This window comes from Podarcis erhardii (assembly GCF_964252035.2).
Source record: "Podarcis erhardii genome assembly, chromosome: 7".
NCBI classification, from domain to species: Eukaryota; Metazoa; Chordata; class Lepidosauria; order Squamata; family Lacertidae; genus Podarcis; species Podarcis erhardii.
The window spans coordinates 63,581,093-63,606,339 of NC_138511.1; the positions used below are offsets into that span (position 1 = coordinate 63,581,093).

Here is a 25,247-nt window from a genome sequence, read left to right on the forward strand (position 1 = left end):
AAGAAGTGGCATGGTACAGGTCAACTGTGCTCTGACGCACACCATTTTTAAACAGACGCCTGGCAGTAGGGAAGAGCCACCATAGCTCATTGGCAGAGCATCTGCTTTGTATGCTGACGATTCCAGGTTCAACCTCCACTGCCTCCAGTTTAAAGGATATCAGGTAACAGAGATTAAGAATTGATGCTCCCCAGCGAGACCTGTGGCCTGACATCCTATATGGCAGACTCATATGTGCAACAGTCAATTTATGTGGGAGTAACTTTTTTACACTTTTAACTGCCATGGCTTCAACAAAAGAATCCTGGGGGTTGTGGCTGGATGAGGATGCTGAGCATTCTCTGTAAGTGATAAGGAGAGAGGGATGAGGACAGTTCCCTGAGGAGACTAAAAGCAGAGACATGGCCCACCTCTCAATGGAGGCTGCTCAGTTAGGGTGAAAGGGGCATTGCCCTACAATCTGCCCACAGCCAGCCCCCACCTGCCTCTCTTCTTACCTGCACCCAGCTTAAGGGTTGGCACTGCCTGTCAGCTTCCTCCTCCTTTGTCTGTTTCCCTTGCAGAACTCAGCAAGGAGGAGGATGGGGACAAAACTAGAATTACTTGGTTCTGCCTATAACTAGCTTTGGAAGACACTCAAACTCAAGACGAAAGGAAGAAATGAGCTAAGAGGAAGGCACATTTGGCAAACCCTCACCATGATCAACTTCTGCCCAGAAACCTATGTCCCCACTGTGGAAGGACATGAGGATCCAGAATTGGCCTCCAGTCACTTACGGACACACCGCTAAGACCGTGTTCATGGAAGACAACCTTACTCGTCTATGAGTGATCGCCAAAGAAGAAAAGAAGAAAAACTGTTGGCTTTCCTGCTTTCTGCCCTACCAGTTCCAATGATGTAAGTGCCCCAAACCCCACCTCCAGATGCCTATGACACATGAGATCAGACCAAAACAAGGATCTTTCAAGCATCTTCCGCTTGCTGCTATTTGAGCCCTTTATTGCCTATTCACTTTTAGCAAAGCTAGCTGAAGACATGATCAATGACTTTAAAAAGCAAACTGTAATCATCCTTTCAGAGAACAACCTTCTGTTATCCCAGAACCTTCTTCTCCAGATCAGCCCCAGCCTCACCAGTGCTCCACTGAAAACAGTTCTTGCCGCCCAGGCCACAAAAACAAGGCTGGTGTATATCCAGAGGGATATTACCCTCTCCCACAGTTCATAGGGCCTCACAGTCTCTCCCTCCTCCTGCACATTTTACTTAATGCAGAAACCCATCTCATATATACATGGCCTGACAGAGCGAGATGCCCTTTTGCCTTTCAGGGGCCTCCTCCCTCATCAGTTCCGACGACTAGCATTGGATGGTGCGGCTGGCCTTCCCCGAGACTGTAAAATCAGCTTGCAGGATGTTAGAAGGGGCCCGGGTTTCTTGGAAGGGCTGCTGCCCCCCAACAAAAAGGGTGAAAGTGCCAGGCTCCAGGCGCCACTCCCCAGCCCAGATGGCTCTCTGGCTGAAGTCTAACTGGAAGGGTACTTTCACAGCACGTCCCACAGGCACTGGAACACGATGGAAGCCAACCAGCTGCCAGCGTGGCACTGGCACGGATGCCCTTCCCCAGCGGAGGTAGAGCTGCACCACCTGCAGAAGGAAGGAACTGTTAGGAGGAGAAAACCCCAAGGCTCTTCTAGGAGTTTTCACCCCTGCATGTGTTGGTGGTGGAGGCAGCAGCACTGTTTGGAAGGAGCCTGAACTGCAAACTACAAAAGGCAGGTGCATGGGGATAATGTCCCATCTACCCAGAGACAAGGACACCAAGACACCCTCTCCCAAAACCTCACCCACCAGTTCCAGATCTGAAATACATGCTCATCAAACCAAAGTGGCTGAAGGCGCTTCCTGGCTCCTGCTATTCAGTAAGGAGCTGCAAGTGCACTTGGGGCAGCGAACAGGAACCAATTTCAGGCTCATGCTCAGAAATCTCCCTGGCTTCCAAGATCACACCAGGAATTTCACACACTTCAAGCATATCTTCACAGCCGTAAGGGCTAGAAACTTGCTTTTTTAAATGGATGTAGATTCCACAGTCTTTTTCTATGCTTAGCCCTAGATATCATTGGTTCAAGCTCCCCATTAAAATACTGAGCAGGATAGATGGCAATGATGCATGGGGGTATACCGCATTAATATATTTCCTGTTACTGTCTGCTCACCGAGAAATTGCAAAAACCTGGAAGCTGGCAGTCAGCTAAACGTTTGAGCAATGGCTTCAGAGACTTTTGCATATTCCACTTGCAGAAAAATTGACTTTCAGCATAAAACTGCCCAAAGGCAAAACCATTTGACTTTTCTGCTACTTCTTGGAGCTGACTTCTGGAATACGCTAAAGGGCATATACAAGGTCTTCATCATTTGTCTGCCTTCCTGAGACAGTGGAACACTGGCTGAAGTGGCCTCTATCCTCTGTCATTTGGACTCGAAAGTCTTCTGCTTTAGGTATCCTCAAAAGCTTTTCAACTGCTTGCTCTTCTGTTAACTTCTATATTGTTGTTGTATTGTTTTCTCATGAAAATCAAGAATATATATATATTTAAAACTGGGAGGGATTCAACTACCTAGTCCCATTAAGCAGAAATACTTACATTAGCATGGTATGGCTTTCCTCCCCCACCCGAAAATTGCCTTTGGGCACATCAGGAGAACCCCCAGAACAGCAGGAGGAGGAGAGGGTGGATTCTTCCAAACGGAGGGGAGCAGGGATTTTTCCATCTGAAAAAGCTTGCACTGATGGAATGATTGCCATAGCGCTATGGCAATGGTTGAATTCCTCCCTCTTCTCCCTGCTATCCCAGTTTGTGGGGAAATACACACATACTGCCTCACCTCTTCGCCATCCCTGGAGCCCACATTCTTCACTACTGCAGAGATGCTGAGGTTACCACAAATGGGCACAACATCGGCATCTAGCACCAGGTCGCTGTATTGGTAGGTGGTAAACGAGAGCCCATAGCCAAAGGGGTACAGCGGAGCCTCGTCCCCATAGTAGCGATATGTCCGTCCAACCATCGTGTAATTCTCCATTGGTGGAACCTGTGGTAACGGCCACAAATGAGTGAATGGGATGGGAAGAAGCCCATGGACCAAGCCAGTCTGAATGAGGAGGCACATGGTGGGAAATGCACAAGGTACAACCAATAGCAAGGAGTATATCTTAGCTCAGGGGTCGCCAGTGTGGCACCTGTGGACACCAGTGTGCTTGCCAGTAATTCCCATGGTTCCTGTAAAGGGTCTTAGCTAACATCTCCTCAAAAATCCACAATGCTATTTGCTTTCCTGCTCAGTTCCTGCTTGTAAGGCTCAGGTTCACGTACACCCTTAAAACATGCCCATATTTCATTGGATGCCAGGAAGGAATACACACCTGCAGCCAACGCAGCAGAATGTAAACCCACTTGTAGGCTGACAAGTGAGGGTTAAATTTTTCTCAGGGAGCAGGTGCATGGCAAATAAAGCCTATAAAATGCAGGCTTCTTTCCTTTCTCCAGAGGACGGGACAAAAAAGTGCTTTGCCATCCCAGTGCACTGTGCTTCTCAAAATGTTGAGCAAGGCCCCTTGTGCTGTGGTTCCCAAGCACCCACAAACCAGCTGGCTGGTGGGAGGGTGGGAACCCCACAAGGGATTTTGACAGGTGAGTGGAACAACCCACCTGTCTATCATGTGATGTCATAATACATGGCTAATACTGATATAGATCTAGCCCATGGAGCCAAACCCCCATTCCTGCTTTAAGAATTGGTGCCTGACCTTGCTTTCCTCCTCCTCCCTCCCCAACCCTTTTTTCTTGTATGTCATGTCTGTTAAACTGCAAGTCTGTGGGGGCAGGGATTGTCTTACCTACAAATTTCTGGGCATCCTAGTCTTACCTGGTGCATGCCTGCAGGCCACGTAGCAGGGAGTCGACCAGTAGGATTTGCCCCTTTAGCTCCCACCAACACCTTGGCAAGAGCCAGGCCGGTAGCCTGAGCTGGGTAGAAACAGGCTAAGATCGCTCCCACACTGTCCTGTGCCTTGGCCCAGCTCACGTCAAGCGGGCCTGCGTTGAACAGCAGCAGAATCACTGGCCGTCCAGCAGCTGAAATCAAAGCCCTAAGCAATTAATAAACAGGCCAAATCAATGCCATGCATGCAAACACTCCTTAATGAGCCATAACCCAACACTCTGGAGAGCGTGGAACTTCAAGTCCAAGGTTCAATTCCTTATTCAGCCAGGAAGCTCTCTGGGAGCAGCCAGCAGTGAGCATCAATAGCCCTCGGGAAACATACGGCCTACTTTCTAAAGACTTCTGCAAGTTATCAGTTGAGACCTCTGGTGAGAGCAATTCCTCCCTACCCCAGAGCCTGCTGCTTGGGAAGGAAGAAGGAGAGAAGAAGGCAGCAGGTAGAGAGATGGAAATGGGGCATGCCCTGTCCTCATTTGGCTCTGATGCCTTTGACCCTGTCCACTGCCAGCATGTGGCTCCCAACTGATTATCCCAGAAGAAATACCTCCCTTGATGTGGACAACCCTGAGCTAGATGGACCAATGCCTGACTCAACATTGCCAGCTTCCTAAGGGTAAATCTAAACAATTGCCAAGGGAGCCCTCCACCACCACCACCACCACCACCAAACACAACTGCTCATGAGCCACAGAAGAGTTTGGATTGGCTGCTTGCTGCGGGTTACCTGCAGGCCCCACCTTCTATAGTGCTTGGTGCAACCAAGTGCCTTTGGCATCCCCCTTTCTCATGTAGTCTCCCCCGGGGCAAAAACAAGAAGCTTACCCCAGGCCACAGCATTCTGAAGGAGTTCCAGCTGGTGGCCAGGCAAGGCTAAGTCCTTCCGGTCTTTGGTTTCTGCCTCTAGATCTATTCCTGGGCAGAGGGAGTTAGAAGTCATGTTAAACAGAGCCCACCCACTCCCTTCCCTCTTGTCCTCATCCTAAACAAACCTCCTTTCCAAAAGTTTGAGAAATGGCAAAGTACCACTCTCCAAAAGCAGAAGAAGATGTCCATCAGTCTTACTGAGAAGCCAGGCTCCACTGATGGAGTGGCTTGAGGTCTGCATACTGGTGGACCACAGCTCCCATCGCCACTGACCATAACATCTGTGCTCCCTGCTGTCATGATTAATGCCTCAAGGGAGTTCCATGAGAACCAATGATTGTGAACCCATAAGGCTGGCCCTGCCGCTGGCTGAAGTTTCCCCAGAATCCCACCCACCCAAGTCTGTGCACTGTGCACACATAGATAGAGAAGCCTGCACATGCATAGACCTCTATGCACACGGCTTTTCCTGCCATTCAACTCCAATTGCACAGGTTGTCATCTTGCAAAAAGGTCCATTGCAAAAAGGTTTCCTTTTGCAGATGCCGACAGAGGTTGGGCCAAGGAAGTTGTGTGAGGTCAGGAGCAGGGCGATCCATGCAGTCCTTGAACTTGGGGAGGTCTCTTTACTGACTAAGGCATGGAAGAGGCTTTCTATGTACTTGACTGCACAGAGGAAAATAACCACAAGGTGTGTGGACATGGATGCATTTGTATGTATATAAAAATGCACATGGATTTCTCACCCTGTGATACAGAGAATTATAATTAAAGAATCAATGCCTGCAGTGCTGCAGCAAGCAGATGGTCTCCTGGGTCTCACTACTTAATATGTGAAGTGAACGTTGCACCGTAGGGAAAAGCATGGTGCTGTTTTTCCCTTTTTCTTCACCAGATGTGGGGCTTACCTGTACCCAGGCACACAACCACGATGTCTGCTGCTTCTACCGCAGCCTTCACTTGGGCTGGCATATAGGTGCTGCACGTGGGAAAGGTACATCCGGCGGCAAAGGTGACATTCGCCGCAATTGTTGCCAGGCCCCTCCTGCACCAGGTGGAGATGAGAACAGCTCTCAGTTTCTTAAGGGCAAACACTGGAAACGTATTTGTTCCCTGCAAAAAAATATCTGGATTTGGCCTGCATAACCCATGGACTGCAAAGCCAAACCAGCCACATAGTGGGATCTGCCTGGAACTTAGCCCCATCCAACCTTACACACACACACATACACCTCACCATGTATTTACTGCCCTGAGTAGGCAACAGAAGCCAGCTGGGTTATGGAGACCCAGCAGGGCACCATACAGGGTGGTGGGCTGTGTTTGGCATCATGGGGTGGCAGTGGCTTCTTGGACTTTTGGACCATGCACATCCAAAGCCTGTGGCTACAATTCGCTGCTTTGATGAGAGTGTATTTGCTTCTTTTTAATAGTGTTTGGCTTCTAAGAGTTGGCCTTGACACTAGGGGTTGGGTTTTTTTGTTTTGAAGCAAAGGCAGAAGAGGGAAGTGAATGAAAATGGGAAATAAGTGCCCGGTGTCTGAGGGGGAAAGCAGAGTGCTGGGTGTAGGAATGCTCAAAGCTTCATTTCCAGAGAGAGGTTCTGACTCTGAAATGCACATGATGTAGTTCTACTGGCAAAATTAAGCAAGTCAGACCCTCAAGGATGGGATGGGAAATGCCATTCTGAGCTCTGGAACAGCAACTACCGTATTTTTCGCTCTATAACACGCACCAGACCATAACACGCACGTAGTTTTTAGAGGAGGAAAATAAGAAAAAAAATATTCTAAACGAAATAGTGGATATATGATTTTTGTGGTTCACGCTGTGGCCACAGACATGTGATCTGACAGTGAGTTTGGAGTAGCCCAATGCAAAAATACTGAGGATCCATGTGGATCCATGCTTTGTAACCACGGAGGAGGGAAGGAAGGGGAACCATGGATCCTCTGCTCATGACTGCAGCAGATCCCCCCCGCCACCCGCAGGCATTCGCTCCATAACACGCACAGACATTTCCCCTTACTTTCTAGGAGGAAAAAAGTGAGTGTTATGGTGCAAAAAATACGGTACTCTATCCTTGGTAAAGGTAAAGGGACCCCTGACCACTAGGCCCAGTCGCGGACGACTCTGGGGTTGAGGCACTCATCTAGCTTTATTGGCTGAGGGAGCCAATCTTGCATCAAACAAGGATGTATGTATGAGACAGCCCTACTTAAAGGGCAGTTATGGGTCTGGCATCCAGTATGTCCTCAGCCTGAAGGACTTCAGTCCCTTTTGAAAATTATCATAATTTCTTGTCTGTTGCAGAATCTTTCTGGGAAAGGTGGCCCTACTCTGCATGCAAAAAGTAAGGCTAACTCTAGGGTGCAGATTGGATTTAAATGAAGATACAGCTGGTCCAGCATCCTACCAGGAATGCCTTCCAAGGATGGATCAGGAGGGAGGAGAGGTTTCTTCAGGACTTACCTGGGTGTATAGATGTACTGAGGCTCTGGGACTGGAGCGTAGTTCCCAAAGAGAACCCTAGGGTTGTCGGCAAAGGGCCCAACCACCTGCCAAGAAGAAATTAGGGGCCACAATGGGATTCAGATGATTCAGAGAGTGGGAGGACCAGGGGCCATGCAACATTATTAAGTTATTCATCACCTTCCAAGCAACAGTTTCAAGGTGATGTACATTGAAGATAATTAAACACACACAGAGAGAGAGAGAGAGAGAGAGAGAAAGAGAGAGAGAGAGAGAGAGAGAGAGAGAGAGAGAGTGCAAATGGATTTAAAACTGAACTAAAACTACACAAGGTAGACACTCATGGAAAACACCCATTTATCCAGCTGGGAAAGTCTGCTGAAACAAAAAATTGCTTCCGGAACTTGCAAATAGTGGGCACTTGTTGTGTATCAACATGTTGGGGTTGAGGCCTAATGTGAACAACAGAAACTGGTCACTGCCATTCCAGCCAATTGATGGAAATCGCAAGTGGGGACAGTGCAGTTGCACTCAGGTCCACCGAGCACAGGACTGGCAGCAATTCCTCAAGAACTTGGGACAAGGGTCGCTCTCCACCCTTCAGCTAGAGATGGCAGGGTTTGAAACAGAAACTTTAATGCACGCAAAGCACAGAATGCAGTAAACCAATGGTTTAATCTTTCAATACTGAGTTCTGCATTTAGTTTCTCTGTTGCAGTCTGCCCTGTTCCAGTGTTGCCAGAGGCGATGCAACTCTATGGAGAACGAGAAAGGGACGAGATGCCCTCCCCATCACACCACTCCATGGTGGAACACTTACTGCAAAGTTCTTCCTCAACACATCTGGGGCCTTAAGAGGTAGCATCCCGCGCTGGTTTTTTAGCAGGACAAAGGACTGAATGGCAGCTTCAAGAGCCAGCTGGCGGTGGGCCTCCGTCTGTACGTCCTCCAGTCCCAGGGCATTGTAGGGGTTCATGGTTGGCGGGTCAAACTCACCCAGGCGCAAGCGGGTGCGGAAAAGTGGGCGGACACTGCTCCTGATCGTCTGCAGGAGATAGTAGGAGGGAGGGGAGACACAGAGCTGGCTAGTGAAGCAGCAGTGTAATGGAAGGATGGAGATGGGTTAAAGATCTTCACTCCCACAGACTTCTAGGGAAAGGTGGGGAACCTCCCCACTTGTCCCGTGAAACTGTGTCAGCCAAGCCTCGCTCACCTCCCCTTCCGCAATGTCATATATAGCTGAAGAGCTTGTAGAGTATTACAGAAACATACACAGCTCTTAAGATCCCAAAAGGTTTTAAGCCTACTGGAATTACACACGGAGAGAAGCAAAATGCTGAGGAAAACCAAGCCATTAGAAAACATCAAATATAGTAAGTAAATGGACCAGATGGATTTATTTCAGATTACTGCAAAGGAACATTTGATTGAGGCTATTAATAAAATACACAAATAAATCCTGCTGCGAAGACAGTTGCTAGGATTGTATTTTACAAGTTAATTAAAGAAACTGATTGGTGAATTAGTATGTTAGAGCTATCTTTTTGGTGTGGCTATATTCTCTGCTTCAAATACTACTGAGATCAGGGACAGAGGAAATATTAGTAGCTATATCATGTATTGTATTAACATTATTATTTACTATCATTTTCTCTTTGTTATGTATTGGTCTCAGAGTTAGGAGTGGAACAGAAGCAGAATGTGTATAAGGGGAGGAAAAGCCTCAAACCACAGACTACTAAAAATGTTGTAGGGATCTCAAAGGGCATCTAGAGCAACACCCTTGTTACAGCATCCCTAAAAGATAGTCATACAGCTTCTGCTTTAAAAAAAACCCTATTAATAACAGAGAGTCCACTCCCTTCTAACACACTGTCCCACTATTGAACACCTTGTACTGTCAGGAAACCTGTTTCTCAAAATTTGAACCTGCTGGTGCCGATACTACTCTCTGGAACAGCCAAGCTTGTGCCCTCCTGGTGTTTTGGGATACAACTCCCATCATCCCTAACCATTGGCCATGCTGGCTGGGGCCATAGCTGTCAACTTACAGATTTGAAAATAAGGGACCAGCAGCCTCAAAAATAAGGGATCAGCAGCCAAAATAAGGGATTTTCCGAACACAGGTACGTTCAACTTCTGAGCTCCTCCGAGCCAAAGGCAGAAAGCCCAGCCAGCAGCCAAACGAAGCCTCAAGCGGTGGTTCTCACAGTGCAGCAACCCGGCAAAGGGGATGCAGCAAGGAAAACCACCGTCACCTCTCCGCTGGGAAGCGCTGAGCAAAGGCGAGTCCCCAGGCAACGCTGCCGATTTGATCGGCACAAGGCATGCAAGCTCCACCCCCTAGTTATTCTTAGACTCCTTATTGGGTGAGCAACACAGCCAAGAAACACAGTTGGAGCCTCCCTCCTCCCTGGCTGGCAGGGAAGGAGGGAGAGGAGCTGCTTCCTTTGTAACCCGGGAAATTTAAGGGACATCATCAATAAGGGACAGCAGCGGGACACAGCGCTGGGATAAGGGACTTTCCCGCCAAATAAGGGACGGTTGAATGGGGCTGATGGGAGCTTAGTCTAAAACATCCAGCAAGCTGGAGCAAGAGGTAAGAGTCTTTTGGGGAGGCACTATGGATGCTGTTCTAATTTTTCTATTTTCTGATGTTTTAATCTGTTTTCCATTTTGTATTACTTTTATGGAAATTACTTGGAGACACAATATTTAAATATCTTAACTAAATAACTAAAATGTTCACACAGGGAATATGCTCCTCAGGCGCCATTGTCTATCTGTAGGATATTCTTTAGGAAATAGAATGATTTCACATTTTGGCATGCATGAGCTGCAATTGGATGGTCACTAATAACTGCATCCAATGACCCACCTTTTCCCACTCCTTGTTCCCCTTGGGTGGAACCACTTACTTCCAAGGAGATGTTGCCTTTGGCAACAGCCTGGCCTATAAACGTGAAAGAATTGTTCACCATCCCGTATGAAACTTCCAGGTTGCATCCGGCATTCACAGAAGCTGCAGCAGGAGAGGTAGAGAATTGGGATCATTATAGTCCAAGAGTTCAGCGACACAACTTTTCCTCAGCTGAACTTAATTGCATTAACTTTTTTAAACATAAGCACCTCTGGATGCGTTACAAGCAGAAGAATGGGACAAAAATATTAATCACGGTAATACATAATAGATTGCTTTGTGCTCTACATTCAGACTAAAGTTTCTAATTACTAATAAGATATACCCATTCTGGTATGCAGCTTTGAGTAGCGTACACCATTTTGCAAGCCACGTCCTGATATAATGCATTTCTGTGTATGTTATTTTCACTAATATATAGACTTTTATCCACACATTCCCCATATATAATCCTTTTTGTACACAATACTCCTTCATTGGCTCCCAAGACAGACAGATGCCAACTGTTTGATTGGAGAACTGCGTTGCAAAATTAAGACAACTGTGGGTTCTGAAAGATAATTGTGTTTTGATTCATGTTATTGGTCCAAGACCTACAAAATGTGTTATGTTCTCATTAAAGTGCAAACTGGATCTAATTTCTCACCCCGTCCTCATTATGGGGAGCTGCTCACTCTGGGCTGAGAGCTGGACGTCAATGTTGGGTAGTGCTCACCTATGGCAGACTCCAGCAAGCTGTGGGTATAGTTGTGACCAAGCCATAACAGCTCCACAGCTCCCTCATCGCTCACCACATAGCCCTGGAAGCCCCATTCTCCACGCAGGATGTCTGTTAGCAGGTTTTTGTTGGCGCAGGCAGGGATTCCATTAATCCTGGCAGAGGCGAGAAAGAAAGCTATCAGGCTCAAAAGTGTTGCAAGCATAGCTGGAATGCCCCCTGCTCTAATGCCGAACAACGTAATTTTAGTGCAGGGGTGGGAAACTTTTTCAGCCACATTCACTTGGGAGAAACCTTGGGGGCCACAAGCCTAACAAATCCTACTGAATTCAATGGGGGCTCACTCTCAGGTTAATTGGGATCAGGATTGAAGCCTAATGTCCCACTGCCATCCAAAAGTTAGGGAGAGAACCCAGACATACCTGTTATAGCTGCACATGAAGCTGAAGGTTCCAGCCCGTACGCAGGCCTCAAACTGAGGCAGGAAGGTCATGCGCCAGTCACGCTCCTCCACCTGGTACAGAGCACAGATATCATTTCCTCCTGGCATACCACCACCCCCACCCCAAGCATTGTTGGCAAAATTCCAGGACACCTAGAAATACGGTCAGCCCGAGACATTTTGCCGCCTGAAGCAAAGAACAAGATGGTGTCTTTCTCCCCATTCTGTGTAGAGAAGTCAACAAGACTGGCTGCTGAATCTTAGTTGAACACTGGCAACACAACAACACCCTTTACTGTATCAGAAGGCAGCAGGATAATTTAGGGAGTGCAGAGCAATCTGCATGTAACACATAGCCTTGCCCGCCAGCAGAGGGGGATAGCTATGGGGCTCAGGAGCAGCAGTGGGGGAACAGACCCCACTGCTGTTTGTTGTGCAAGAGACCAAATCAACTTCTATTGCACAACCCAAATTTGCTGGTAGAAGAAGAAGAGTTTGGATTTGATATCCCGCTTTATCACTACCCTAATTAATCTCAAAGCGGCTAACAATCTCCTTTCCCTTCCTCCCCCACAACAAACACTCTGTGAGGTGAGTGAGGCTGAGAGACTTCAAAGAAATGTGACTAGCCCAAGGTCACCCAGCAGCTGCATGTGGAGGAGTGGAGACGCGAACCCGGTTCACCAGATTACGAGTCTACCGCTCTAACCACTACACCACAATGGCTTGCCCAATGTATGTGGTATGTGATTGAATCCCACTCACAAAGCAGAAACAGTTTGGAAGGGAGGTTTAGGGGATTCAAGATTTTGGAGCCAATATTTAATTTCAGTGGTGCATTATTTTTGCTGCTTTTTTTTTAAAGAATAATGTTTATTAACCGACCAATCACATCAAATCAAACCAAATTACATAAATTCCAAATTACACAGCCGAATTTTAAATTTTTGTTGGGGGTACCCATATTTCAAGTTCCGAAGGGATCCAATCAACTTCTTACTTCTTACTGCTGTTTTAATGTCCACAAATCTAACCTTATGATGTTCACAGTACTATCCAGTCCTTTCTTATTATTTTTCCACATCTCTTGTTGTTATTTTCATATATTTTTCCTTTCTCTTTGTGACCTCTGATAGTCTCCGCAAGCTGGTTAGAACAGTTTGTAATCCTGCGAGGATACTATTTTTTTTATCCAGTAGCTATATCCAGACGTTTTCCATATAACATCACTTCCATACATCAAACAGTCTTAGCGTCTGCCTCCTTTCTCAAAACCTCTGAGGAGATTCACTAGGAATGCAGTCTGAAAACAAATCCGTTCTTCTTCCCGGCTATAAATCCTTTGGCAAGATGGCGACTCCGAATTAATTGCTGCGCCATTCCCAAAAGCTCTTATTGCTTCTCGGTCTCCATAAAGCATACTTTTGGTTAAAGTTTATCTCCACACAGACCTTAATCATCCTGCTTGGGTCAGTTCAACCGACGGTTCTAATGAGGAGGGGTTCTTGTAAATCACATAGAAGGAAAGTAAAAAAGCCCCCCCCCTTCAGCCCCGTTGTCAACATACCCCGCCTTTGGTGTATCTTCATCGTAAAATATTCCTGTTTCTCCAGCCCATCGTCTTCTTTCGCAGAGGTCACTTAAATTAGCAGACTTCACTCCCCTTCTTCACTTGAAATATGTGCATTTGCTTCTTTTGTAATTAATTATTCCAAATTGCTGCAACTAGTGCGCGATCAGAGACAGCGTCCAGGAGAGCCGATGTCCACACGGGGGCATTCTGCCTAGGGCCCTCACCCCCTTCTTTTGAATTAGGGGGTGATTTATGGGCACAGCAGGCAAGGGCAGTGTTCCCCATTTCCTTGGGGCAACAAGGGAGGCTGCCTACTCCCATAACAGCCTCTTAATTATCCCGTGTGGGTCGGAGAGATGGTATTGTCCGCCATCTTCCAATGCGCCCCGTAGTGGCCCCCCTATTTTTGTGTATATATATATATATATATATATATATATATATATATATATATGCTGCTTTCGTGATTCAAGTTTTTGTATAAGAGTATGAAGCTCTTAATCTCAGGGTCGTGGGTTTGAGTTCCATGTTGGGCAAAATATTTCTGCATTGCAGGGTGTTGGACTAGATGACCCTTGTGGTCCCTTCCAATTCTATGATTCTTATTATGAATTAAAAGGCAGTTGCTTAATTGAATTGAATATTTCTTAATGAGATGCTTTCATTAACCAATTGATTATCTCAATTTTGTTATAACTTGTAACTTAGTGAGTTACAGTGAGCCTACCACTTATGTGAGGGTTCTGTTCCGGGGTCCATGTGCAAAGGCAGGAAACCCCCCAGAACCACCCACCCACCAAATTAACCAACCCTTATCTGTCCAGAGTGGGCCTTGCCCTTTGCCTCACTCACCGGCCTTTGGGAAGGTTGTACAAGGGTCCTGGGAGAGTCCCAGAGCCTCACACATCCTTCCCAGAGGCTGAAAAACAAGGTGCAGAGCTCTACAAACACTTTCTGTAGCAGGTTTCCCCCTCACTCCATTTATTTATTTTTCAGCCATGAGCCTAAGGCCACAATCGCAAAAACAAATTGTGCATCAGTGGCAGGCCCACTGTATGTAACTTTCTTCGTGTTGTGAGCTGCCTTGAGCATAGTTTGCTATGGAAAGGCGGCATACAAATAAATGATAATGATGATGGCGGAAGCAGGGAGAGGGAGGGAATGAGCCAGCACACAGGACAAGGAACCCTCCTCCATTCAGCCCTTGCCACCTCCCAGCTCCCAACCTGCCAGTCATACTGACCTTGGCATTGAAGGAATAACGGGGCTCAGGGATGTTCTCGGGGCCCCCATGGACGGAAAAGTGCTTGCAGCCAGCGCTGGCCTTGACATAGCGGGGGTGGTCACCCTGCAGCCCTGTCACAAAAGCCACACCCAGCTCCCTGGTCAAGAATGGATCCTCTCCATAAGTCTCCTGAAGAATAGACAGACAGACAGAGACTTAGGTCATGCCCGTTCTCTGTGACACGTCCCTCCTCCTCCACCTCCTCTCAGTTCCTGGTGTCCACACCTTTCATCACCACAAAGGAACCTGCTGTCTGGTACTTCTGGTGAGAGAGCCACAGTCATTCCCTCCCTTTGGAAATTAGATAAATGCCAACAGCATTACATCTTAGCCACTTATTTAGACCTCTTTACTTACACAAGTTTCTCCTGCGGTGTGACCCAGTTAGTGTATTGTATTACTGATTTATGATGTTCTATTTAGTTTGTATTTTATTTTTTCTATATTGTTTTTGAACCGTACATAGTTTGGTCTATATTTTAAGCAGTACAATGGTATCTCTGGTTACGAATGTAATTCATTCCGGAGGTCCGTTCTTAACCTGCAACCGTTCTTAACCTGAGGTACCACTTTAGCTAACGGGGCCTGCCGCTGCTGCCACGTTGCCGCCGCGCGATTTCTGTTCTCATCCTGAGGTAAAGTTCTTAACCCGAGGTACTACTTCCAGGTTAGTGGAGTCTTTAACCCGAGGTGTTTGTAACCCGAGGTACCACTGTACATGAATTTTGTTTTTTTTTTAAAAAAAATTATTGATACACCAAAAAAGAAAAAAAACAAGACAAGAAATACAAAACAAACCATGATAAGGACAATATTAATTACAAATCAATAAACCAAAAAGTGTTCCTTGGACTATAGACCCGACCTCCAGCCCAATCCTTATTTCAATTATTAATTATTTGTTGCCCATACACGTTTTTGTCTTAAATTAACTGATTAACTAATTATTGATTTATCTAAGGTTTCAGATCTTTCTTAAATCTACTACTAAAGTTATTCAAATGCTGCAGCAGAATTTAAACTACTGTAATTGTTTTTCAAATAAACTTTAAAGACTTCCCATTTTGAGATGATTCCTGTTTTGGTTTGTTCTTTATTTTTTCTGATAAACTATCTAACTCTGCATAATCCGTTAACTTTTGGATCCATTCATGAACAGAAGGGATTTCACCACTCTTTCACTTTGTAGCGATAAGGACTCTTGCTGCCACTGTGGCATATAAAAATATACTGTATTTTTCGCCCCATAGGACACACCTAGTTTTTTTGGGGGGGGGGAATAAAAGGGAAAAAATTATTTCCCCCCCCAGGCGTGGGGCTGGGGCGGGGGAATTCCGAGCTTCCCCCAACCCCAGCCCCCTGAACAGGCAGCTCTCCGCAAGCCTTGGGAGACCAGCGCGACTTCCTGCCGGACTCCCACACCTTGCAGATATCTGCCTGAAGCCCAAACGAGGTCGGGGAACAGTGGGATGGCGGCGCTCCGCCTCCCCGCTGTAACCCGAGCTTGTGGGGCTGGCGGCAGGGAGAAGCGCGCTTCTCCCCGCCGCCAGCCTCCAAACCAGGTCGGGGGACAGTGGGATGGCGACATTCCACCTCCCCGCTGTCCCCCGAGCTTGTGGGGCTGGCGGCAGGGAAAAATGCGCTTCTCCCCACCGCCAACCTCCAAACCAGGTCGGGGGACAGTGGGATGGCGGCGTTCCACCTCCCCGCTGTCCCCCGAGCTTGTGGGGCTGGCGGCAGGGAGAAGCGCGCTTCTCCCCACCACCAAGATCCAAACCAGGTCGGGGGACCGAAGCCCGGGGCACGCTGTGCGACGCGCCCCAGGCTTCAAGATGCAGGCTGCTATCCGCAAGCCTAGGGAGCCCGACGGGAACTCCCGCGGGCTCCCAAGGCTTACGGAGAGCTTCCTGAAGCGAAAGCCTGCATTCGCCCCATAGAACGCACACACATTTCCCCTTCATTTTTGGAGGGGAAAAAGTGCGTCCTATAGGGCGAAAAATACGGTACTCTTCATTTTTTGTGGGATATCCAAATCTGTGATCCCCAGGAGGTAAGCTTCTGGTTTTCTCTTAAAGGAAGTCTTTATTATTTTTTGTATTTCTAAGTAGATACCCTCCCAAAATGCCTGAATTTTTTTGCATAGCCACCACATATGGTAGAAAGTGCCTTATTTATCTCCACACTTCCAGCAATTACTGGCGACATTTTTGTACATCTTTGACAATTCCCAAGGTGTTAGATACCATCGGTATTGCATTTTTAGGAAGTTTTCTTTTAGAGTATAACAGTTTGTGAATTTCCAATTATTCTTCCACAAATTTCCCCACTGTGGCATGGTTATTGAATACCCATAGTCCTGTGACTACCTAACCATGGCTGCAGTGACCTCCTCCTTGACTTCCCAGTCAAGGCGGAGTCAGTATGCTTTGGAGAGGGTTTTTCTTTTAGAGTTTACTATCTCGGATTCGAATCGAGAGATTTCTGTTACAAAACCCTTTTGCTTGTCAGATTTACATTTTTCATATACAGTGGTACCTCGGGTTACATACGCTTCAGGTTACATATGCTTCAGGTTGCAGACTCTGCTAACCCAGAAATAGTGCTTCAGGTTAAGAACTTTGCTTCAGGATGAGAACAGAAATCGTACTCCGGCGGCGCAGCGGCAGCGGGAGGCCCCATTAGCTAAAGTGATGCTTCAGGTTAAGAACAGTTTCAGGTTAAATACGGACCTCCGGAACGAATTAAGTACTTAACCCGAGGTACCACTGTACATGATGGTATTGGAATATTTTGGTAAAATATTTTAAAACAAGCAGCATTTTTCTCATATTTTCTCATGTTTTTTCATATTCCTGCATTTTTATTCTTACAAAATTAAGTAAATAATAAATAGAATATGAAAATATCTAAGAAAAAATAGCCATCCCAATACTCCAAGCTTGGTAATAGGAGTAACACCTTTGACCAGAAACAGATCATGTGTTCCCCAATAATCCATATTTGGCTCTTATTGCCCACTTTAGGCACCACTATGGATGGGGAATAAATGAGATTCAGTTTTCATTTAAAGACAGTCCTACTTAATTTGCACTTTCTGAAACAAGAAAAGAACTGAAACACAACCATCCTTTGAAATCTGTTCTTTCCTGAATTTTGAAGTGCAGTTTTTCCAGCTAAGAAATGTGTTCAAACATGCACATACTAGTGTAAAGTGTGCATAGAAATGCTTGTATTGGTGAAAACAGCATACAAAAAAGGCACTGTACTGGGGAAAGTTGCTTTGCAAAAATGCTCGTATTAGGATAAATCCACACTAAAATATTGATGAATTACCGTGAGGACTTTTTAGAAGGGAAATCACAAACTGATGTGGAAATGTGGAGAATTGAACTTAAGAGCAGAAAATGAGAAACTGAAATGAACAGGTCTGCCCATCCCTCTGTATCCTCCCACCTGTGGAGTCCCCATTTCCTAAACCATTCATACCTGGTTTCTGCCCCACAGTGGGTGCCTCATAATGTTTAACATGGGGCTGAAGCAGCTCAGGCCAGTGTGGTCGTCATAGTTACCAACGGAGATGAAGTAGTTGTGTTTGGCACGGACCTCAGTGGCTGTGGCATTGGCCACACGGTAGATGAGTTCAGGGCTGTCAGCAAAGAGAAGCAGCAGTGGAGAGGAAGTCAAAAAGGACATTTTGATCTAGCAAGTTGCTATTGAAGCTGAAGGCAGAGGCTGGGATGGGGGTGGAGCAAACCTATGTCTGGGCTGAGGCACTTCAGGAGACATTTTAGGTCCTGTTTGACTGAATGCTTGAGGCAAAAATGTCCTCACAACTGAGTTTCAGAACTATGTGAAGATTTGATCCCTTTTCCTAGTCCAATTACACCACACTGGCTATATGGAGGGGCATTTAAATCACATCAGCTTCCCATCAGCATTTTTTTTTTAAAGGGGCCTTGGAATAGATTGACTACTTCAGTGAGGCTAGAAAATATTTTTTTCAGAGGGTTGAATCTGGTTTTCAACAGGTTAAAATGCACGTTAGCTTTGGAAATCTGAGTAGGCTTGGAAAAACAAAAACATTTTTATAAGGTGATAGAAACAATGCCAGAAAGGTGCTTGCCTAATTTCATCAGTATACAGTGGTGCCTCGCAAGACGAAAAGAATCCGTTCCGCGATTCTCTTCGTCTAGCGGTTTTTTCGTTTTGCGAAGCAAGCCCATTGATGGCTTAGCGGCTTAGCGCTATTAGCGGTTTAGCGGCTTTTAGCGGCTTATCGGCTTATCGGATAAGCGGCTTAGCGGCTTAGAAAAAGGGGGGGGGGAACCCGCAGGAACTCGCAAGACATTTTCGTCTTGCGAAGCAAGCCCATAGGAAATTTGTTTTGCGAAGCACCTCCAAAACGGAAAACTCTTTCGTCTAGCGAGTTTTCCGTCTTGTGAGGCATTCGTCTTGCGGGGCACCACTGTAATGGGGTAAGTTCCTACAAAGCACACTGGGAAATGTAAAATGGTGGCTCATGGTTGTCTGGCACTCAACAAGGCAGGACCATGGCAAAGCCCTAGTAGGCCCTCCCAGAGGACAGAGTCTCAGCAACTCTTTTGGGGCCAAAATGGGACACTAGTAGAATAGGTTGAAAGGGAATCAAGGGGAACCTAGGAGAAGCCACAGCCAAGACCCACCTTTCAACAGCAGCCATACCTGAAGGAGGCAGCCAAGCCCAGGGCCTGGGGGAAAGCAGTTGCCCATCCTGGGGCCCCAACGTCTCCACGCAGGCACTCCGTGTTCCAGCTGTAGGGCCCAATGCCCAGTCGTTTAATGGGTGGCGCTGGGTTGTTGCCCTTTGCCCCTCCTCTTGCCATCTGTGGGTGAACAAGCCAGAGCACCAGTCAGCAGATGAGGCAGCCCCTCAGAACTCTTCCATACCCGGTCTTTGTTTTGCAATGAGGTGGCATTAAGCTTACAGCTCAGGGAATCCCAAAGGGCTGATTCCTTTGTGCACTGGGATGGCAACTGCCACTAGACCACTGAGTGCATATTAAATACTTCTAAACACCAAGTAACCAGTGATAGATTTTCCTCCCTCCTTTCAAACCACACTTGTGAGAGAAGCAGGGAATCTATTCTGACTATGCTAAGGCAATCATAAGGTGGTTGTTATTCCAAATTAATTAATGAGGCTTGCAACATTTACAGCCCACTCCCATGCATGTTTACTCAGAAGTAAGTCCAACTGAATCCAATTAGACTTACTCTCAAGTAAAGATGCATCGCAAGGGTAGGAAACCTCAGGTCCTGGGGCCAAATGTGGCCCTCCTGGCCTCTCTCTACACACCCTGGGACATTCCATAAAAATGTGGAGTCCAGAGGAGCTGAAGGGCCCATTCCATTGGGTTAAGGATTACATGCCTTACTACATCCCACCAGTTACATAATGGGTCTGCCTGCCAGGGGATGTGGCCAATAAGATAAGAAGAGCCTCTGGGAAACCCACAAGCAGGACCTGAGTGCAACAGCACTCTTTCCTCCTGCGGTTTCCAGCAACTAGCATTCCGAACTGCCTCCAACATGGTTAAGGAGCCACTGATAGCCCTATTCTCTGTGAATTTGTGTAACCCTTTTTAAAAGCCATCCAAGTCACTGGCCATTAATCACTACACCTTGTGGGAGCGAGTTTCATAGTTATGTGTTGTGTGAAGAAGTACTTCCTTTTGTCTGTGTTAAGAGAGAAGGAGGAAAACTTTTTTATCTACCCATTTCCTCCACACTATGCATAGTTTTATAGATTTCTATCACGTTGGATTGTAGAGTTGGAAGGTACCATGAGGATCATCTAGTCCATATATGCAACTGTCTCATACAGGGATTGAACCTGCAACCTTAGCATTATCAGCAGCACACTCTAGCCAGCTGAGCTATCCAGGCTTTCTATTTCATTGCAATTGGCCATGAGATCTAAGAAGAACCTCCATGTTCTAAGAGAGTACACAACTAAATCCTAGTTATTGTGTGTGCTGCAGGTAACAAGGTAAAGGTACCCCTGACCTTAAGGTCCAGTCGCGGACAACTCTGGGATCTCTGGGCCTCTGGGATCTCTGGGCCTCTGGGATCTCGCTTTACTGGCCGAGGGAGCTGACGTTTGTCCGCAGACAGTTTTTCCGGGTCATGTGGGCAGCATGACTAAGCCGCTTCTGGAGAACCAGAGCAGCGCACGGAAACGCCGTTTACCTTCCCGCCGGAGCAGTACCTATTTATCTACTTGCACTTTGATGTGCTTTCAAACTGCTAGGTGGGCAGAAGCAGGGACCAAACAACAGGAGCTCACCCCGTTGCGGGATTCGAACTGCCGACCTTCTGATTGGCAAGCCCTAGGCTCAGTGGTTTAGATCACAGCACCACCCGTGTCCCATTGTGTGCTGCAGGAGGGTAGAGCTATTGCCTTAAATTCCCGGAAGCATCTGATGCCCATTATGAGAAAGAAGATGCAGGACTCAATGGTCCCTTGGTCCATCCAGCAGGAGTCTGATGTTCCTTACAATTCCAAACCAGCCCTCCTCCCTTCCTGCAGCTTTGATGCCTTTTGCCGGGCCTCTCCACACCTGTTCTGCCCTGCGACCTCTGTCAAATGGTCAAAAAGTGTTTCTTGTACCTGCAGTATCATCTCATCCAATGTCAGCCTGTTAACCAGGTCGTCCAGCCGCTCCTCCCAAGGCAATGTGGGGTCCCTGAAAGGGAAGTCCTGGCCCATGCACAGCCCAGCCACCAGCAGTAGGACGATGATGTGGAGAAAGGCCATCGCTTTTGGTATAGGAGAGAGGAAACAAGTATGAGCACCACCAAGGACAACAATCACACCCTCCAAAGAAGGACCCCTTTTCCTTGAATGGCATCGTGGATGAGAAGACAAAATGGTGGTGAGTGCCCACTGGGACTGGTAGGGTGGAATGCTGGGAACCCAACAGTAGGTGGCACCAGAGCCAATGGCAGGTGCAGCCAACTAAGTCTTGTTTTGTCTCCATCCTTCTCCCTGCTGAATTCTACAAGAGGAAAACTGAAACTAAGGACGAGGAAACTGACAGCTAAGGAAAGACTTGAGTTTGGTGGGGCAAATCTAGAGGGTATCACGTTCCCCATCCCTGCTGTGCTCCCTTGCCTCTGTCACTGGCAGAATCCAGGTACAAGGTACTCACCTTGGACACATCCCCCCAATCTGCAACAGGGGAGAGCACTTTCCTTGTGCTCTGGGTGTGGCTCTGAAAGCATCCATGGAGCACCCATCCATGTTGGAGCATGTTGGAGCACCCCTGATGTGTGCCAATAAATGTATTAACTCATTAATTTAAAAACTTATCAGATGAGTGTGCCCACACACCATCTTGATCTTGAAGTCATTCCAGTTATACAATGTGACTTGCTCTGTTCTCATATTTTACGGATTACATTCTCTGAAACCAAGACATTTCTAAAAATGGCACATTTCCCCCAGAAAAAGCAGTAAAAAAAGTTCTCTGGAGAGCAGTAACCCTACTCTGCCCAAACTCAAGAGATGAAGGCTGCAATCTTATATGCCAGTGGTTCCCAATCCTTTTTTGGTATAGTAACCTATTGGTTTATTGTCACATGACCAAAGTTCTTCAGCAGCCATCAGTTTTATGCATTTTAACTGCAAATTTGCCTATATTATAATTGTTACTTGAGACATCCATGCAAAAATTTACTTAAATTCATGTGTAATTTGTTGAGATATTTATAGTAGTTAACAAATTTACACAATTTTGTTCATGGGACTGTAAGAACACCAACCATCTGATTGTATTTCTAAAAACATATGGTTACACTAATCAGTGTTAGATGTAATAAACTATTTTAATAGTTTCATTCACAATGAAGTTCATTTATGCAAGAACCAGTGGGACGGTGGAGTTTGCATTTTGCCAACAGGTACATCAACGCATAGTTTGATGGTTGTCTCAGATAATTTCATTTTCATAAGAGTCAGTGCTGAAAAACCTGTCTTGCAAAAATATATACTACCAAATGGCAGCAGCACAGAAATTTCTTCATTGGCAAGCAAAGGTTACTCAGTGGTAATGCAGCAACTGAGAAATTTTGGTAGCATAAAGCCAAAATTTGAGAAACCTCATTTCCATTTTTTTTTTTTATCTTTGATGGTCCTATCACGTGACAGTTCAAGGAGTTGTTCTTTTTTGCACAAAGGCAACTTCCAGTGGAATCATTCAAACTCTACAGCGGAAAAGGAGTAGACAAATCTTGACTAAGGAAACTTCAAACCACCCTGTGTCCCTGGCCCTAGATCAAGGTTGCTCTGAGCGTCTCAGCTATGATTAAGTGGGCACAGGATATTGGTCATGATATTATGTTTGCTGACTGGGAGCAGTTATGGACCACAGGTATTAAATTTACGGCATGCAGTGCCCTGAAAGAGAACATAATGAAAATGATCTATAGGTGGTACATGACCCCAGTCAAGCTTGCAAAGATATATCATTTGCCCAATAACAATTGTTGGAAGTGTAATGAATGTGAAGGAACTTTTTATCACCTTTGGTGGACCTGCCCAAAGATTAAGGCCTACTGGGAAATGATCTATAACGAAATTAAGAAAATCCTTAAGTGGACATTTGTAAAGAAACCGGAGGCTTTTCTCCTAGGCATGGTCGGCCAATTGGTACCAAAGAAAGATAGGACCTTTTTTATGTATGCAACAACAGCAGCAAGAATCCTTTTGGCGAAGTATTGGAAGACTAAAGAATTACCTACTCTGGAAGAATGGCAGACCAAGGTGACTGAATTTATGGGACTGGCAGAGATGACCGGCAGAATCCGTGACCAGAGGAAAGAGACAGTGGAGGAGGACTGGAAAAAATTTAAAATCTATCTTAAAAATTGTTGTAAAATTTCGGAATGTTAAGATGTCAAGGGATTGGATACAAAGAATTACAGCTATAAATCGAAATTTATAAAATAGAATTTTTTTTTTAAAGAGAATTAAATATAAAAATGGGATGAAGAATTGCTAAAAATTTTAAAATATGGATGCAGTGAAGGGGAGGTTCGGGGAAGTCGTGTTATGTTTATTTGTTTTTTGTTTATGTTGTAAAATCAATAAAAATTATTTTAAAAAAAAAAAGGTTGCTCTGAGCGTCGCCTCTAATGCACAGGCTGTTTTAGCTCAAAACAAATCCCTGTACAACAAGTCCCTTGTGGCGAACTATCACCGTATATGTCAAAAAGAAAAGGCTGTAAGATATACCGGTATTTCATTACACTCGTTAAGGATTAAAGCAATAATTATTCGGTTGGGAGGTATCTTAAAAACCCTTGGCCCACTCGCTTACCTGTAAACCCCGCTTAATCCGAGGAGGACCCTCTTCCAAGTAAAGGCGGACAAGATCGCGCTGGTAAAAGCACCCGCTGCGCCGCCTAGCCCTCTCCGCCCCCTTTCTCCCTGGAAGCCGCAATTTAGGCGTGCAGACGTATCTGGGGACAGATCCTCCGACCGCGCCGTTTTGCTCAGCAGGCAGATTGCAAAACGCTTATCAGGCTCAGGCGGCTTCCTTCAGCCTACGCAACCCGAGGGTGGGGTGCAGGCTGCTCCTATCCTGCCCTGGCTGTGCCCCCCTCCGGTCTTTTGGAAGGGCGCCACTGGATCCGGGCCTCCCCTTCCCACGTCTCTGAAAGACCAAGCGGAACTGCAGGAAGCGTCTTTCTAGGCCCGGGTGCGTACAGGAGGCTGCAGGACTTGTTCCCAAGCGGTGCAAGCTGCAACGGGAAAACTTCTCCGTTCCCTCCTTTTGCAGCCTCCCTCCGTGCCGCGGGCTGCTGCTCCAGCCTGTCGCTGTCGGCTGTCCATCGGAGGGCGCGCGTTTCTCATGCACTGGCTCTTGGGAACGCGCGAGCACCTGGCCAGCTTTCGCCGGGAATCGCCCGGACTGCTTCCAAGCGGATCGGTGCTCTTCTTGCCTGCAAGGTTGTGGGGTGTGTATGTGTGTGGGATGGTCCCACGACATCGTTGGCATTAAAATGCCGCCCGTGTACTTCCCCCCGCAATTTTTAAAAATCTGGTTTGCCGAAATCCAATGAGGGCCCCTCCAGACGTCGTTTTCATTGCACATGTGTGACGGTTTCGGCTTGTGATGCTATCAGGTAGTGTCACATGTGATCCCACTTTCAATACTCTTTGGGCAGGCAAAGGGGTGGCCCCACTGCTTCTTTTCCAATCAGTGCATGTCCAATAACTTCCTGATGAAGTCCTGTAACTTTTTATATGACAAATATTTAGGTTAATTTCTGCTCCACTATAACATCTCCAGGCAGCAACAATAGCTGTTTGGGGAAAGCATCACCAAACTGAAGCAAAATAAAGGCACCACTAATGCGCTGTTAATGTGCAGGACATGTTCCACAATAAACCACAAGTCTGGAGGGGCCCTGAGTTTCAAAAACAAAACAAGAAACCTGATCTCAATGATCCATTTGCAAATCAACGCCTGAGAGGGGAAATTCACAGGGGTGAGGAAATCATTCATTTCATAGGATCAACTGATGGTCATATCCAGGCTCTTATTAGTATTTTTTCCACAAAAAAATATATTTTACATATATAACAGAAATGAGGCCACAGAATGCAAGTTTCTGTGTTACACAAGATTCTTTTTCAGGTGAAATGGTCACATAGAACATTTTTTTCAAAGGAAGAGTTGAGACTTGTATGCATATTATTTTCAGTCATGGAGATCAAGAGGCATGGCTAGCTCCAGCATTACACACATTAGTGAGGCAGCCACCTCAAGCAGCAGATTTTGGGTGTTGTAAAGGGCAGCTAATAGTTTTTAAATATAGTATTGTTTTATTTTTACTCCAATGAAGAGGTGCTTGTGGGATTTCCTGCCTCAAGTGCCAAAATAACATGGCCAGTTGAGGGACCACTAGGGGCGCATCAGAAG

At 46.4% G+C, this 25,247-nt stretch overlaps 1 protein-coding gene across 1 annotated transcript; it reads right to left on the reverse strand.

The window, feature by feature from the left end:
- Window positions 1–973: 973 nt before the first annotated feature.
- Window positions 974–24,122, reverse strand: LOC309347270 (uncharacterized protein). The gene is made up of 15 exons (XM_081871677.1): window positions 23,640–24,122; window positions 20,930–21,078; window positions 18,982–19,142; window positions 17,767–17,926; window positions 14,239–14,409; window positions 11,403–11,494; window positions 10,978–11,135; window positions 10,261–10,364; window positions 8,163–8,387; window positions 7,343–7,428; window positions 5,779–5,915; window positions 4,829–4,918; window positions 3,929–4,137; window positions 2,888–3,094; window positions 974–1,645 (listed from the first exon to the last, which is right to left on the reverse strand). Exons 2-15 carry the CDS (start codon window positions 21,074–21,076, stop codon window positions 1,358–1,360), a joined length of 2,235 nt encoding a protein of 744 aa, XP_081727803.1. The 5' UTR covers window positions 21,077–21,078; window positions 23,640–24,122; the 3' UTR covers window positions 974–1,357.
- Between the last annotated feature and the right edge of the window lie 1,125 nt (window positions 24,123–25,247).

What these genes read in the sequence shown, in the direction of transcription:
- LOC309347270 (XM_081871677.1), bottom strand. Translation starts at nt 21,076, where the DNA reads ATGGCCTTTCTCCACATCATCGTCCTACTGCTGGTGGCTGGGCTGTGC. An exon ending in CTTGCTGGAGTCTGCCATAG is followed by an intron (nt 10,365 to 10,977) that starts GTGAGCACTACC and finishes CTCCTGCTGCAG; the next exon opens with CTTCTGTGAATGCCGGATGC. An exon ending in GGCCTGCAGGCATGCACCAG is followed by an intron (nt 3,095 to 3,928) that starts GTAAGACTAGGA and finishes CCGTTACCACAG; the next exon opens with GTTCCACCAATGGAGAATTA.